This window comes from Ammospiza caudacuta, chromosome 2, assembly GCF_027887145.1.
Source record: "Ammospiza caudacuta isolate bAmmCau1 chromosome 2, bAmmCau1.pri, whole genome shotgun sequence".
NCBI lineage: Eukaryota > Metazoa > Chordata > Aves > Passeriformes > Passerellidae > Ammospiza > Ammospiza caudacuta.
In genome coordinates this window covers 117,261,840-117,279,181 of record NC_080594.1, presented here as the reverse complement: position 1 = coordinate 117,279,181, position 17,342 = coordinate 117,261,840, and the positions used below count along the sequence as shown (strand labels likewise).

The 17,342-nt window shown below is 42.3% G+C and overlaps 1 protein-coding gene across 1 annotated transcript in view; it reads left to right on the top strand.

Annotated features, from left to right (window-relative positions):
• Positions 1–17,046, top strand: part of BACE2 (beta-secretase 2) — a 31,188-nt gene extending 14,142 nt beyond the window's left edge. The window contains exons 6-8 of the mRNA XM_058824870.1: positions 3,668–3,817; positions 5,067–5,235; positions 12,108–17,046. Coding sequence (XP_058680853.1) covers positions 3,668–3,817; positions 5,067–5,235; positions 12,108–12,361 — 573 coding nt within the window. The 3' untranslated portion in view covers positions 12,362–17,046. The remainder of the gene's footprint in view (positions 1–3,667; positions 3,818–5,066; positions 5,236–12,107) is intronic.
• The last annotated feature ends 296 nt before the right edge of the window (positions 17,047–17,342 follow it).

The window sequence follows — 17,342 nt, the reverse complement described above, 5'->3', positions numbered from 1 at the left end:
ATAGGGCAAAAATGGTGTATTTTATTCTAAGTATTTCAGAAACACAGACATAATCCCCATTGCTCTGATTCAAAGTATTAAGAGTGCAAAACTCAGTCTTTTCATTCAAAACAGAGTTTTTGTAAAGTGGGAGAACCTGCTGCTGCAAGCAGTTCCTTTCCAAGTATAATTCTTAGTGCTGTCTAGAATAAATGCCATTCATTAGGATTATTCATATCAATAAAGCTGCTTTTGACCTTCATTATTGAATTATTTATGTTCAAAAGCATCTTTCTTTGGGAACAGAGTGGGCTTTAGCAGTAGGGCCAGGGGATGGTGGAGTTCTCTGTGTGCAGAGTGGCTGAGGCAGCATTTTCTGCTTAATAAAAACTATTCATAAATTTCTGTTCAATACAAGCAACAGCACCAAGGAGGTTAAAGAGGAAGAATAAACACCAGCTATTTCAGTGTGAACAAACTTGATATTTTTGTCATGGGCTCACAATCAGCCAGTGGTTGTTGATGCAAATCACAGGGAACACAGTAAAGCAGCTTCCCCAAAGACAGTGTTTGCCTGTGTGCTGATAATTCAAGATTGAGATCCTTTTTCCTGCTTGATGGAGAGCAGAGATTTGGCATGAAGTGTCCTTCACTGCCTGCAGATGTCCAGGATCTGAAATAAATGTACCAGTTACGAGTTCTCCTCTTTGCACAACACTCAAATGTTGGCCGGAACAATTTCAGTCCCTGGGGGGAGAACTGAGAGAATCCAGCCCAGGAACTCTTGTAATGTCACCCTGTGGATAAGGAATCCTCCTGGGGAATGTCACAGTGATCCACACCCCCCTCTGATGCTGTCAGGACATTTGAACTGGGGCCTTCCACCTCCCAAGGAAACAGTGCATAGATCAATAAGGTATTAGAAGGGAAACATTCACTCTACTTAATTTTTTTTTCCTATTAAAAATGCATAAAGCAGCGTTTTTTTCTGAGTTCTTTTTAATCTCTAGGACCCCTTTCCCTCCACACAGCCCAGAATTTACCTTGACAGCTCAAAACAAAGGAGATAGTCTGCTAAATAAGAAAAGTAGTTATGGGGTGCAGGGATGGGATTCCAGCTGTGTAGGAGCAATGTCAGGAAAATGGGTATTTTCAGCAATTGTACTGCAGCTCTGTGCTTCTAGCAGGAGATGTACCACTGAAAAAAACAATAAAATAATCTGCTGTGGTCAGACACACTTTTCTGACCACAGGTGAGCCAGGTTAACAAGTTCCTGCTCCTCATAGCTTGTTATGAGCACCCAGCCAGGTGTTATTTCCCCCTCAGACAAACTGGGATAACTGTGTGTGACACATTTCTTTATTCAGCTCAGTTCAAAAACAAGGCTGTGAGCTCTTCAGTGGTGCAGATGGGTTTTTTAAACTTAAATTATCTGGACTGAAGGCTTTCAGGGAGCAGCTGTTATGATGCAGTTTGGTGTTGAAGGGTGGTGATTTTGGCAGATACTACACCTACTACACCTCACTGAGCTGAGGTCAGGACAGCAGGAATACAATGTTCAGTTAAAAAGTTAAACACAGGAAGGCTCAGATAATCCTAAAATCTTTATTTTAACAGCCTTTTGGGGATCATGCACTCAAATCTCCCACCTGCATTGCTGCAGTGTGCAGAAGGAAGGGAAAGAAATGAAGTGCATTAAGCAATCATTCTGGGAAATTAAAGCAGGCCCTTAAAACAGAGCACTTTGTAGGCTTGGCCTGACCTGGCTGGGTGGTACCTTGCAATTTTTCTCAGATCTGCTTTTCAAGACCAAAAGGAAAGAGAGGAGAACTGTATTTCTCAGCAGGTTTGGCCTGGGACTCAGCTGTGAGGGAAGAGTGTTCTGCTCTGTGCCAAGGGATGCCCTTCAGCAGGAGCTGAGAGCTCAGGGTAAAAGGCCTCTCATGGTGGGAAATCTCCTTGTTCACATGAGTCTCTGCTTGTTGAGGCCCAAGAGCAGAGCACCTGGAAATGGGAAGGAGTTGTGGGAACCCAGGACACCCCTCTGGCTGTGCTGAGCAGCCCAGACCCTGCCAGGGGCTCAGAGACCCTGGCACAGAGCCCAAGATGCCCCTGTGGTTCTGATTATGACCCGTGGAGCAAATTACCAACCTTAGATGAAGATCAGCAAGCCACAACAGTTTAGGTAGAATAACAGTGAAGTTATCACGGGGTGGAAAAGTAGATTTTTGGGTTTGTAGAATAGGGATTCAGAGGGGCAAGATGGAGGAATCTGGGCATGACCAGCCTTTCTCCTTCTTCTTCTGGGCCTCCATCTTCTGCTGTCATGTTGGCACTTTCAGATTGGTTTGGAGTAGAAGCTCACTGTCTAACATAGGTGATAGGTATTGGAAAGTAATTGTAAGCATTGTACACGTAGTTTTTAGTATATAAAGATAACACCGCCCTGGGGCAGGCAGAGTGCCTGGACTGTCCTGCTGGATGGACCACGGCAGGGCAGGAGAAAACTTTTTTATAGATAAGATAGAATAAACAGCCTTGAGACAGAGAAATGAAGAGCCCTGACTCCTTCTTCAAGTGCCAGGCTCAGAAAAGAGACTTTCCAACTCTCCTCAGGGTCACTCTGACCAGCAGAATTCCCAACAGGAGTCTCTGTGCAGCCCTAACAAACCCTTCACTGGCTGGTGTGGCAATGGTGAGGGCCTGCCACCTGTAAAATGCCATATTTTAATGAATGAGCTGATGCTTACAGAATGATCCATCTCACAGATAAATACAAGTGAGCAGAGTGCAGAGGCTGGGTTCCATTATTTCCTTCATCCAGATGGGAGCCTCTGGCTGTGCAGCCTCAGACCAAGCTCCTCCTTTCTGCTGCCTTGTGGGGGAACAAGAACCAGCCAAAGAAATGCAGTAAAATAAGGAAGGGCTTTGCTCAGATCTGGCAGCAGGTCAGCTTCAGGGAGCAGGAACATTGAGCAAGATGTTTGTCTTAGCCAAACAATCTCTGTAGGGGTTGGCTTTTTGTTTTGTTAGTTCCATTGATATGTGTTACAAAATGCTGTTAATCGGTTTAATTCAAAAGCATACCAGGTTGTACTGGTAGGGAGTGACAGGGCTTCAGAAGAGACAGAGGGTGTGTTTCTTTCCTTTACAGCAAACCTTGATTCCCTCAGATGCCAGGAGATTTTTGGCTTAGCCCTTGGCTTCAAAGCTCTGAAGCTGTAGGTGCATGAGGAAGGGAGGTGACCTCATTATCTCATGACACATTCACGTGGTTTGTGCTTTGGTTTGTGTTTTTTATAGAATGTAAAATGCAAAACCATTGGTGCTTGGTCAGATGGGAGGGAGGGAGGCAGTAAAATCCCATTGTGGAAGTGATTGCTCAGGGAGGCCACGTGTTCACTGTTGTAGAGGAAATAATGGGACAAAAACAGGGAGGGAAGGGAGAGCTAAAGTTGCTTTTGCCTCTTCCCCCTTCTCCAGGTCATGCTGGGTCATGACACATCTCAGTTTGGGTGTTGGGGTTTGGGTTTTTGCCTTGGTCCTTAAAGAAGCAGCTCAGATTTGTGTTCTTGAATTTCTCCGTGGAAATGAAAGAAGTATCAAACACTGGCAGTGATTCACAAAAACCTATCAAAATAGCTGTAACCTTTAAGCATAATTTTGTTTGGTTGGTTTGTTTTACAGATACAAGAATTCTCCTCTGAATTCTGGACTGGCACACAGCTTGCATGCTGGGATAGAAGTGAAAAACCCTGGTCCTTATTTCCCAAACTCTCCATTTACCTGAGGGATGAAAACTCCAGTAGGTCGTTTCGGATCTCTATCCTACCACAGGTCTCTTTGTTTATTCATCTTTGCATTTATTTTTACTATTATAAAATAGTAAATAGTATTATGAAGCACATGCTCTTAAGAAATAAGAGCTATTTTTAGCATTAACAGAGAACTGGCTTATTGCGTGCAAAGGGAAACCTTTTTAAATCAAATTTTAAAAATCAATTTTTAAATAGGGAAAATAACAAACTTCTCAAACCTAAAAGCAAAAAAGAAAGGGACAAAGCACAGTTTCCCTCTCAGTGCAGTCCATCTAGTTGGGAATGATTTTTTTTCAATTTGTCTGGAAAAACAGGCAACTTTCTGTTTTGTTTTCGTGAGCTTTGGCCACATCAGATGTCAATACAGAATGTCTCTGCTCGTTTTGATCTTCTCGTTTGGGAAAGGGAATTGATTTGTTTCTCGTGGCATTTTGAGTTGGAGCACTTCTTCTGAATATGAAAATCTTGGCAATGACCCTTTGTGAGCTCTTCACCAGTTTCTGCAACTCGCCTGGTTTATCTTTTATTAATATTCCATCTATTCCATTATATTTAGAGTATAATGTGCCACTTTTGTTTTTCTTCTCTGGCTTCTCCTCCCAGTGTCAGTTGCAGTACAGGCTGGTATTGTCTAACATTACTAATACATTCTTTTACCTCAAGGGACAGGCAGGAGCAAAGGAAAGAATGAACCTATTAAGTACATTTTAACTTGAAATATAGTAAAGCCTTATGATAAGCTTTTTCTGTATTGATCATGTAGCTTGACAATCATTCATCTTCCCCGAGGAGACAGGGGGTGAAATGTGACTTGAATTTATAAAATCTAGAACCTTGCAGCTGACAGTGAATGCTCTCTGAATCAACTCCATCCTAATAATTCTTTTAATAACTAATTCTCTAATTTGAGTTCATCTCCCAGGCTCTGCCTCAGCCACCCTTCCCTTATGGAAAATATGGTAAAAAGTGAGAATCTTGAGAATTTGCTGTTGACCTGCATGTAGCGACTGACTATGTTCAAACTCATTTTAGAATCCACCAGCTTTACCTCTTTACCTGCCTGTTAGCTTTGACCAGTTTTAAATCATGTACAAAAATCTGTTTGCCCCTATCCATTCTCCATTTCCAGTGGAATTTTCATGCCTGAACTATAAAAATGAAAAAGTCTGAACTTCTACCTGCTGTAAGGTATTGCTTTTTATACTCTGGCTTTATTTTTATTTTTATAATATATGTAATATATTTTTTTTATATTTTCCTTTTAACAGCTTTACATTCAACCCATCCTCGTGATAGGGGATAATTTGCAGTGCTACAGATTCGGCATCTCCTCCTCCACAAACGCTCTGGTCATTGGTGCTACAGTCATGGAAGGATTTTATGTCATCTTTGACAGAGCCCAGAGGAGAGTGGGCTTTGCAGTGAGTCCCTGTGCAGGTAAGAGGAAAATTTCTCAGGATTTGGGGAGTGAGGAAAATCAGAGAAACACCTTTGCCACGTATCTGTTGGCAGAAAGTGCGGGTACTCCTGCAGTGTGAAGGGTGTGTTTTGAAGAAATTCCAAGTTATTCACATTTCAAAGGAAGGGGGGAAAGAAAAGAATAAATAAAACCGAAAACTATTGCAATATCTTTTGGCATGAAGTGAATCAGGCTCAGCTCTGGGTATCTGCTGGGTTCTTCCCTCTCACAGAGATGATCTTTCTGGGACATCTGTCTGTGTGTGCATTTTCCCCAACAGTTAGATCAGATGAGTCCCTGGTTTTTTTTAATGCAGCTTCATTTTGGGCTGGTTCCTGCTCTGAGCTGTGCATAAATGGATTCTTCAACCAACTCTTGAAGTGTGCAGTGAAGTGCCTTGCTCACACTTTTCTCTTAATGTAAATTCAGCCTGTTCAGCCCCTCAGAAATTGGCAAAGAAAGAACTGAGGTGAAAATGGGACTCACATTAAGACTGTGTAGTGTTTGTGTTAATTCTAAACAATTACTTTTCTCATTGTAAGCTGAAAGCCATTAATTTATCAATTAGCTGTGAGGAAGCTCATCATTTCTGGCTGATTTTACTGTGCTGGTTAACTTTCATGATTTCTCTTTTCTCACCAAAGGCAGCTAAAACCCAAAAGCTTTGGGGTTTCTTCCCCTTGTTGTTCAGACATTGCTTTGACATCACAAGTGGGAGATGAGGGGAAGGATCTGCACCCATATTCAGGTCTCTGTCCCAAACAGGAATGGTCTATGCCCTGAAAAACATTTCTCATGCAAACTTCAGGTGAGACAAAGGACTGGAGGTGGCAGTGCTTCTTTAAGGTCTTAGAGAAGGTAAAGGTAGTTAGAACTGGAGTGCTTAATGAAGGGAAAAACAGAGATACTGGCAGGCTGAGTTGCAGCTCTAGGGCAGTTTTAAAGCTTCTTTCTTTCTTTCTTTCTTTCTTTCTTTCTTTCTTTCTTTCTTTCTTTCTTTCTTTCTTTCTTTCTTTCTTTCTTTCTTTCTTTCTTTCTTCCTTTCTTCCTTTCTTCCTTTCTTCCTTTCTTCCTTTCTTCCTTTCTTCCTTTCTTCCTTTCTTCCTTTCTTCCTTTCTTCCTTTCTTCCTTTCTTCCTTTCTTCCTTTCTTCCTTTCTTCCTTTCTTCCTTTCTTCCTTTCTTCCTTTCTTCCTTTCTTCCTTTCTTCCTTTCTTCCTTTCTTCCTTTCTTTCTTTCTTTCTTTCTTTCTTTCTTTCTTTCTTCCGCCACTTCCTTCCTTCCGCCACTTCCTTCCTTCCGCCACTTCCTTCCTTCCTTCCTTCTCTTGCCATTGTTAACAAGCTCAGACTTGTTGGCTTTCAGCTTGCTTTCAGTGAAAATCTGGATATTGATACGAGTTGCTTTATAGACACTTCTGTGAGGTGCCAGGCAGTGATGAAAGACACATTTTGAATGCATCTGGCAGGAGAGTGTAACTGGACAAATGCTGCAGGCCAGGTTTCCCTGCCTTTCATTCTTCCTGGTGCCTCCTGACTGCAGCTGGAGCAAGAGTGGAGCTGCCTCCTGCCCCATCCTGCTGCAGGCATCAGTGTGGGGAGGAAGGGGCATCAGAGAGAACACATGGTCAGCAGGGGAGCTGCTGTGCATTGGAACTGCTTTGGTGAGAAAAATAATCTGAGAACCATAATAACAACATTGTGGTGTTCGTATTGCTCCCTGCAAGCATAGTTTGGCCACTTCAGGTAGTTCTGCTGGAGAGGAAGAGCTGAGCTTGCTGAACAGAGCTGCCACTGGAATTTCCATGAGCTTGGACATGGGATTACACCCAGCTGGTGCTCCAAGCCATTTCCTCCTGGTCTCCTTGTCCACGTTCTCTGCACATGTCTCACCAGCATCACAGGAACTCAGCTTCCTGAGGAATCAGCTGAGACGAGATGCACGGAGCTGCCAGATTCCACTCACATGAGGCAGATGACATTTTGCTGGATTGTGCCAGTGATGCTGAGTTTTACTCCTTCACAGCTTGTGGTTTCCATATTTAACAGCCCTTGGATGAGAGAGCCACGGCTGTGAGTGCAGGATGAGGGATGGAGCTTCCCGTGGAGGCCAGCCCTGCCCTCCATAGCAACTGTGTTCATGGCATTTATTGGGAGCCTTCTAGGCAGCTCGTGAGCATAAATTAAACTGAATTACTGGTGGCTCCAATCTTCAGGAACAGAGGAATGTTAAAGACTGTTCAGTGTGGCTTTGCAATGACTTTTGCTTTCTTAGTGTGAACATTAAATTAAATCCAATTGATTTTCTAAGGTGGTAGAGCTGTACATGATGATTACACAAATTATGGGAACAGCACTAAAAACCTTAATTTCATTGAACTTCCAGGTTACTTCCAGGTTGCCTGGCTAGAGTTGAGAACTGGCTTATTCAATATTATTCCTTTGATCATTTTTATTCTCCAGGATGTACCAAGAATGAGGAAAGTGTGACGGTGTTCACAGGGGTCCAAGGATGAGGGGAAAGACGAGGATCAGACTCCATGTTTCAGAAGGCTGATTTATTATTTTTTTATATATATTATACTAAAACTATATTAAATAATAGAAGAAAGGATTTCTTCAGAAGGCCAGCTAAGAATAGAGAAAGAAGGAAAGAATAACATAACAAAGGCTTGTGGCTCGGACAGACAGTGAGCCAGCTGACTGTGATTGGCCATTAATTAGAAACAACCAACATTGGCCAATCACAGATGCACCTTTTGCATTCCACAGCAGCAGATAATCAATGTTTACATTTTGTTCCTGAGGCCTCCCAGCTTCTCAGGAGAAAAAATCCTAAGGAAAGGATTTTCCATAAAAGATGTGTGTGACAGGAAAGTTAGATAGTTGCAAGAAGCTCTTCCATTGCAGCAGGAAATTTGCCTTTAACTCATTACATGAAACCCTTTAAGGCTTATTCAGACAAATAATTATGAGTTGCCTGTTGATAATCTAGTATTTACAGGACGACTAGGACAGATTTTTGGATCAGGTTCCTTCTTGAGACAGGATGTTCAGATCAACGAGTTGGTTTTAGTGAAGCAACCTGGAAATGTTCAAGGCCAGGTTGGATGGGGCTTTGAACAGCCTGGTCTAATGGAAAGTTCCCTGCCCGTGGCATGGGATTTAAACTAGATAATCTTTAAGGTCCCTTTCCAAGCAAAGAAAAAAAAAAATCAGGAAGAAATAAATAACCCTGTGGGAAAAGAACTGGGGTTTGGTAGACCCTTAGCTGAATGCAAGCTAAGGAAGGTGAAAATGAAATTACATAACAAAGAGCAACATCTACCAGGGACATTCAGGAACATTGGACATGAGGAGTTTTTTCTTCACGAGGTGGGTGGCACAGCACTGAAACAGGGTCCCCATCCTCGGGGTTTTACAAGGCCTGGCTGGATAAACCTGCAGCAGAACTGATCTGTTGATTCTGACAGTCCTGCTCTGAGTAGGATCCTGGTCTAGGTGACTTCCAGGGGCCCCTTTCAAGCTGTAGTTCACAATTCTATTATGAATTTTATCTGATTCCAGGTTTACTGCTTTTGTCACCATCCAAGTGGGTGAGCTAGCATGTGTTGAGTTCTACACAAATGTTAGAAAATAGCATTTTTCCAGAGGCACCTTTTTTGTCCTGTAATTACCAACAATGAAGAAAATCTCATTTATTCAAGGTTATACAAGTACTGTAGTTAGGTACCACCAGATATTCTAAAATAATACATCAAAATCCTCTAATTCAGTTAATGTGCAATATGCTGAGTGTGTGACTGTTAGTTTATGTTAAGGGTTTCTTTGAACAATTTAGGCAAATTTCCTCTCAATTTCCCTGAAGGTGAAAGAGTGTGAGGGAAAACTTTTTTCCCTTTTGGAGGGAAGAAAGCAGAGGCTGTGCTGCTATCAAGCATTCTCAAAATGCAATTTAAAATGTCAGCCACTATGGCAACAGTTTTGTATTGTCTTCTTTAATAGGCGTAATTATTGTGCTGGAGCCAAATAATGAGTAATTAGAGACTGTTTATGTTCAAAGTAATTTTCAAGGTGGAAAATTGTGCTGCTTTTGCTTTCCTCCCTCACTTCTTCAAAATACAACTAAATAATGATATCTAGGCCTTGCATTTGAAATTGGTGTTAAATGTGGTTGAGTTTGGTGTTGCTGCAGAACTTCATAGAGACAAACCAATGGTGTGAGGGGGTGAGATGTCCAGAAGAAATAATTGCATTAGAAATAATTGCACAAGAAATAATTGCAAAGTGCAATCCTGGGGCTCTGGACAAAAAGGATTTCTTCCACAGACCTTTCTAGGCAGAGTTTTTACCATCTAATGAGTTTGGGGAGTGGGTGTTTGGTTATTCACCAGCACCAGGGTCCTCGTGGGTGCAGCCTCGGATGCCCCCAGTTTGCTCTCACAGCATATTCCTGCTCAAGGAGCCTTCCCACACTTAGGGGTGGAGAAAGGGCTGGTTCAGATGAGTGATTCCACAGAAAATTCCTTGTTTGGGCATTTTGTTTGTTGTGAAGGCTGGTGTCCCATCTGATCTGCAAGTTGCAGCCTCCCATTCCCTCCTCCAACACCAACGGGGCTGTGAGGGACAGGAGTGAGGGTGCAGGATTGCCCCTTTCAACACCAGCCCACAATTGAATTGAATTGAATCTAACAAAACCTAAATCTTAAAATAATACAAGGTCTTGTGAGGCCAGGCACTGAATGACGACCAAAATCTATGCAGCTAAAGGAACCAACCTATTCTGCATTTTTTTTAAACCTGAAGAACCTTAAAGGTTAGCTTTGCAAAATCCAGGCTCCCTCCTTCCTTCCAAGGGGGTAGTTTATGGTAGTCTCTTTAAATGTGGTTTCAGCAGTTGTGACTAAGATATGTGAAAATAAGAGATGCAGTTTTTAGTAGTGGGATCGCTTCCAATCAGGCAAGAGTGTGCCTGTATGTAAAATGTGTGAGAAATAGACAGGACAGTTAAAACTGGGGCCCTCATGAAAAAATATTCAGATGTGCCATGGAAGTGGCTGATTAGAGAAGTGAATTATGACTGCTTCCTTGCCTTAACTTTGTCATCATTTTTTGAGTTGCTGGGTTAGTTCTCCTGGCCCAGCACCATTGCTCCTTCATGTGCCTGTTCCTCACTCCTGACACTGACCTTCCTCTCATCCACTCCCCTTTTGTGGATATCTGTCACCCAGCTCTCCTGCCTCACCTCCCCTTCCTTCTGGATTTTCATCCACAAGAAGGTCTGGGCTGCTTTCCACAATGCACCTTGTGTTCAGGGTAAAGTCCTTTCAGGTATCTGTCAAACTGATGAACCTTCCTGCTGCTCCCTAAGAAGACAGCAAACACAGATCAAAGATTCACCTGAGGTGCTTTTCCAGTTGTTGGAAGTGCCAGAAACGAGCAAAAAACTTCCCAAGCCTTGCCCTACAGCAGGGTGGATGTTGTAGGATATTTACATGGATATTTTTGAATGATTAGTGCAGAGGTAAAAAAGTGATCCAATGGTTTGGGCTTTGACTAATTGAAATGTCTGTCCTCTCCTGGACAGCCTGTGGAGATGTGGGAGAGTCACAGTCTCCTTATGCTTCAGAGTCCCTTTTCATAAACATGGGATTCTTTTGTTTTGTCTTGCATTGAAAAGCCAGGTGTCTGCTAAGAAAGGCAGGAGCCTCCCCTGAAATGGAAAATGTAAACCCCCTCCCTATGAATTATTATCATTTTGAAATTAAGGGGCTCTCAGGCAAAGATATGGGGATAGGAATAACAGTTCTTTATTAGGAAAAAAATAAAAATAAAATGAAAATGCAGTAATACAAAACAACCCTGCCAGAGTCAGAGCAGTCCCTGTCCCCTGTGTGTCAGGGCGGTGTCCCAGCCCCATCCCAGGGGGGCTCAGCCCTCCTGCAGTGCCAGCTGTGGCTCTGCTGCAGCAGGGATCCTGCACAAGGGGGGAGTTTTCCTCTGCAGCTCCAGGGCTGCTGCAGATGGGCCTGGGCTCCCTCTGGCCATGCAGGGCAGCAGAAAGCTGCTCCTCTGGCAATGCAGGGGGCAAAGGCTGCTGTGCTGTGCCAGGCCCAGATTGGATCCAGGCAGGAATGCTTGGCTCCTCCCCTGGGCGGAGCATCTCCCCATGGGATGCTGGGATTGGATCAGCCCTGCAGGGACACTCAGTGGCCATGGACAGCAGAGATCTCCTGCAGGGAGGGTTGGCTGTGGGAGAGAGAAAGGAAAAACTGCCCCAGGAACAGCAGAGAACTGCCCCACTGATAGGAATAGAACACACACACCCATTTTCAACCTAAGACACGTTTTAATTGCAATGAGAAATGTAGTAAAATATGACCGTGTTCACAGGGGTCTGAGGATGAGGGAAGAGATGAGGATCTGACTCCATGTTTCAGAAGGCTGATTTATTATTTTATTATATATATTACATTAAAACTATACTAAAAGAATAGAAGAAAGTATTTCCTCAGAAGACTAGCTAAGAATAGAGTAGAAAGAATGATGATGAAGGCTTCTGTCTTGGATAGAGTCCGAGCCAGCTGCCGTGATTGGCCATTAATTAAAAACAACCACATGAGACCAATCCCAGATGCACCTGTTGCATTCCACAGCAGCAGATAATAATTTTTTACATTTTGTTCCTGAGGCCTCCCTGCTTCTCAGGAGAAAAAATCCTAAGGAAAGGATTTTCCATAAAAGATGTCTGTGACAGTAAAACTCTAGTGTATTGAGATTTGTGATGACAGAGGGATGTACAAGTACTTTTTAATGATGTCTGCCTGATCCTTTCCTTTCTGTGGCTCCCCAGAAGTTGACGGCGCGCCCGTCTCCGAGATCGAGGGCCCTTTCACCACGGCAGACGTGGCCAGCAACTGCGTCTCCAGCGTCTCCTTCCACGAGCCCGTGCTCTGGATCGCCTCCTACGCCCTGATGAGCCTGTGTGGGGCCATCCTGCTGGTGCTGATCGTGCTGCTGCTCATCCCACCCCGCTGCCAGCACCGCTACACCGACAACGACGTGGTCAACGACGAGTCCTCCCTCGTGCGCCACCGCTGGAAGTGAGGGGCTGGATCCCAAAAACAGACTCAAAAACGGGACCAAGGACAAAGAGCTCTGCTAAGGGGAAGAAGCCAATGCCTCCTCAGTCCCTCCTACGTTCCTAGAAAACGCTGTTGAGATTCCCACCAAATCCCCTGCATCGTGACTTTTATAGCTTTATTTTCTAACACCGGTTCTGAACCAAAGCACTGTTAACCACCTCTGAAGTGCTACGGTACTGGATTTGTTACTGCAGTAAAAGGAGCCTTTATGCTCTCTACAGTACCTTCTTTAAAAAAAAAAAAATGGAAAAAAGTTAAAAAAAAAAGATAAAAAGCCACACCATGATGTTCTTCCACTGTCTGAACAAAATTGTCCATCTCTCTTTCACAAAAGAAAAAGGAGCTGTCAGTATTTTCTAACTAATCGAGCCCTGACTGTAGAAAAAGAGAAAAAAATAATAATCTTTCTTATTAATTGCATTAAATGAATACTGCTTTCTGTTTACATCAGTTTATTTTGAAACTGTGCTTATGGTTTGGGGGAGGGAGAAAAATCAGACTTAAGCAGCAGAGAAAAAGCAAGGGAGATCCAGAAGAAGTGTTGGTTTGTGGTTTCTTTCCCTCGAGATCACTGCTGCCACTTGAGAGGGTCACCCTCCCTGAGAGCTGTAACAAAATATAGTCCAAGGTGGTGAAAACTGGGAAACAAACTTGTTCAGCCTTAGAGTAAAACAAGACTACCTCTCTTAATTTACAAGGATGCTACCACTGGTGAGTGTGTGGATTAGAACTGGTCTTGAAGCACAAAAGATGCTCCATACAACCAAATGGAACTACTTGGCTTTGAATTTTTTGGGATTTTATAAAAATCAATACTTCACGACTTTCCACTTTGGTGCACCAAAAAAAAAAAAAAAAAGAAACTTTTCAGTTTCCCCCTCTTGTGTGGGGTTTTTGTTGGTTTTTTTTTCTGAGTTTGATATTTAGAAAAGGCTGATCTGCATATGTATGGACAGACAAGACAGCAAGGTCTGTGTTCTGCTGTATTTCTAGAGAGAGTGTAACAGAAAGAAAACAAAATAAGAACGACAACTTTTTGGTTTGTTTTAATTTGGCTGAGCTCAGCAACCTAGAAACTCAAAGGAGAAGCACCTGTCTTTATGGACAGGCTGTGAAGTGAAAGTCTTTATGCTGGCTTGTTTTTCAGCTTGAGATGTTCAGTTTGGCATCAATCAAATGAAAAGTGTGTGTGTGTCCTGCCTGAAAACAAACACGTGGTGGGACTGGAGACAATAGTGGGAGAGAGCCGGGGAGGGTGTATTGACCAGGCTTCCATCCTGCAAGTGCAGATCTTCATGCTGGGGTAGGAATGAGGTGTTTTCTTTGCAGATAGGACAATTTTTCTTTTCTCTAGTTTCAGGCTTCTCTGTAACACTGGCCTAAGTGTTTGGATTGAAAAGAGTGCAAGGCTGTGAGGTTTTTTATACATTTAAAAAAAGGAAAAAATATTTGTTTTCATTTTGATAGCAGAGCAGTTTGCATATCTGTATGGGAAATGAGGAAATAAAAAAAAAAAGCTTAGCTCTGAATTTCTCAATCCCTTGCCTAGACAATTTTCTGCCCAAAATCCCTTCATATAGCTCTGTGATTCACACTGCCTCTGCATCTGACTCTGCATGGAATAAGGAAAGATTTTTAATTTTTTTTTCAGGAATGGTGCATTTACAGAGGTGCACATCATGTGTGTGAAAATAAAACACTGTGGGGTTTTTTTTTAACTACCTTACGTCTTTCATGTCATAACTGGAAGTGCCTGTGGTTTTCTTTTCAATTCTTGCACTTTCAGATTGCTTGGCTCAGTGGAGTAAAATAATTGATGCTGTGATCCAACGTCTGAAAATGATTTCTCGTGGAATTTGAAGTTGGAAACAGGAAGGAATTTTGAGCTTGTCTCCTTCTTCCTCTGCCTCTTAGTTTCTAAGAGGAGAAAAATTGTGAATTACATGAAATAAGCCATAGAGCTTAACTGTTGTCTCAGTGTTCTATTTTCCATATCTCTTTATTAATATCTTTTAATTAAGAGTTCCACGTCGTCCTCCTGGCTTTGGTTTTACACGAAACAAATAACTCGAGAGTTGTGTTCCTCCTTTTTCTACAGTATGGCAATAGAAGTTCTGCTTCTGTCACTTGTTTCAAACAGAAACACCATATGGATTTTGGATGGGTAGTGTTAAACAATAAACCCTCTTTCAATTCAGAAAGTGAAAACAACTTGTATGCTCTTAAAAAGTTTCATCACTGCTCCCCTCACCTCAGAACCTCCTATGTCCTCACCACAAAGAATTTTAGGAAGGAATTTATTGGGAAAGGTTCTGAGTAGGCTTTTTAAAGAGATTTCTTCTGAGTTGGTGAACAAATTTTTGTTGAAAATCCCACCAAATACCCTGCATCGTGACTTTCTGGATTTCATGTAAAAGATTTAAGTATTACCCTTTCCCTTTGAATGTCCTTGGTCAAGATATTTGAAGGGAAACACTTGAATTAAGAGGAGCAATAACCAAGTAGAAATACTGATATATTCTTGAGTTTTCCTGGCATTCCTTCACACTAAAAACGTGGCTTGTAGTAAAAATGCTGTGAGTGACACCTGCGAGCAGCACAAACTTCATCTGGGCTTGTAAATTGATAGTTACAGTGGCAGAAATTCAGGTGAGCATTGCTTTGTTGCTCTGGCAACAAGGAGAGCAATGGAAACCCTTGAGGGTTCATTTTTAGCCTACAACACATTAAGAAAAATAATGCTCTCGAGCAGTTTTGTGTGGAAGATGAAACACAGTGATAGACTACACCATAACCAAGTGTAGTCACTTGGTAACTCTCAGTGATCTCTTTCCCTGATATATTTCAAAAAAATATATATGTTGTGAGGTATATTATGTTCCTGTTACCTGTTAACTTCAGGTGTAAGAATAAACCACACCTTAAGAAGAAAAAAAAAAAAAGGAGGGAAGGGGAATGAAAAAAAGAGTATTGAATAAAGATGGTACAGAAAAATATCCTTTATTATGAAAGACAGGATGCTCCAAATCACAGCTCTCCAAACCATCCCTTGCAAGAAATATCAATATTTCTTGCTGACCCAGCTCTCCCCTGATGGGAATGTAACACCACGTCCCAGGAAAGTGTCAGGAAGCTGCATTGCCCTGGCTGCAGCCTTGCAGGTAATTTAAAACCATTGGTGCCATCACCAGGGATTGGAGGGAGTGTGGTTGGAGTTCCAGTGGTTAAACCCAAGCCCAGCCCTGGGAATAGGTTAATTCTATCCCGCTGCCTTTTAGAAATATTGTCATGGGCTTTTTGGAGCAATTTAAATGCTAAGGGAAACAGATGAAGCATTTTAATGAGGCTGTAAAAGGCGCTGTAAAAGCAGTTAGGTGGAGGGGATTGTTCTGTTTTTAAGGTGAAGGATTGTGTTTAGGATGTGCATGTTGAGTCATCCTAAATGCAATGTATCAAGGGGTTTTGGTATCTCCTGTTGTCAACAGCTGTAAAATTCATCAGCAAAAAATCACCCTGATCCAGTTCCTTGCTGTGTATTGGCTGCCTTTGTCTTACTGAAGGATGAGCCATTTGTCTACCAAGCTTTTCCTTTTAAATATTAAAAGGCTTGTGAGAGTTGCATAGCACTGCACATTGCCAGGGAGAGAAAGAGAGATCCTTAAATTTTCCAATATTAAAACATGATTGTGCTGCTGGAAGTTTCTTTGATTTTCATAAGGGTTTCCAACAACTGGGCTGGTGTTGGTTGTCATATCCTCATCTCAGACACAAACAGAAACAGCAATATCAGTGATGTAATGAAAGGTGCTGGTACAGTGACCTATGGAGGTGCAATTAAAAGGAATTACAGAGAGAAAAATAAATAGGATGCCTTTAGCTTTATTAAAAATTGCAAGAGCATAAGAGATTGATCCTTTTCAGAAAGGGCTGTACTTTTTACCAATACATTAGTTCCTGTCAGACTTGACTCTGACTGATAAATTGTTCATTTCTGGCTGCTGTTGAGAGAAGTGAAGACAAGTTGGTAACGGGATAGGCGCCATCTTCTGAGCCAGTTCGATTTGCTGGCTTTTGAGGCTTAATTAGGTGTTAATCCAGGCTTGGCAGTAATCCAGCATCCTGGTTATGGGAATTATTCCCTCTCTTTGGGAATGCCTTCAGCCAAACCCCTGGGCGCGGTGGCTCCAAACCACAAAAGCCACATGGAGACAGCAGCTGCTGTAGGTGCAACATCCCACAGCCCCCATTTCCTTTGGCAAGGCTCCACCTGCCTGAATATTTTGGAAACCAGCACTCCAAGGTGCCTTTTGGTGCTCCTGGGAGTTATCCCCTCCCAGGTGAGCACAGGACACAACCATCTTTGGGTAGGATCATTGCCCAGCTGCTGAATATTCCCCTCTCCGTGTAACTCAGTGCTGTTTTTTCCCCCCAGCTGGGAAATAGCAGGACAGGAAATCGTAAAACATACTGATATCAATGACTGTGCAGTGGTAATATAAGAATGGTTTGTATCTGCCTGGATCTTTGGTCAGATAGTCTTTGAAATACTGGGAATTTTTTACATTGGACCATGAAGGCACACACAGAATTTCTTTTGAGGTAGGCAAAAAGTAAAACACAAAAGGTAAGTTTTAGAATTTAAAAAGAAGTAGCCCTTAATAAGTGTTCTCTTCCTTTTTTTTTTTTTTTTAATTTTATAACAATCACTTAAACATATTTTAGCATGGTCGCTGTCCTACTAATTTGCTGGTTGTAACTCTGATTTTTCTGATTTGTCTTCTAGGCCATTCACCCCTTTTCATTCCCTCCCCAAAAAAAAGTTGCTAAAAGATTAGGGTCTCCATTTTCCAATTTTAGCTTTCTAACAAAAAATACGTTTTTCTTATTTACCATTCACAGGCCTGTTTTAAAGTAGTTCCTCAATGCTTTAAAAATTAACTGTA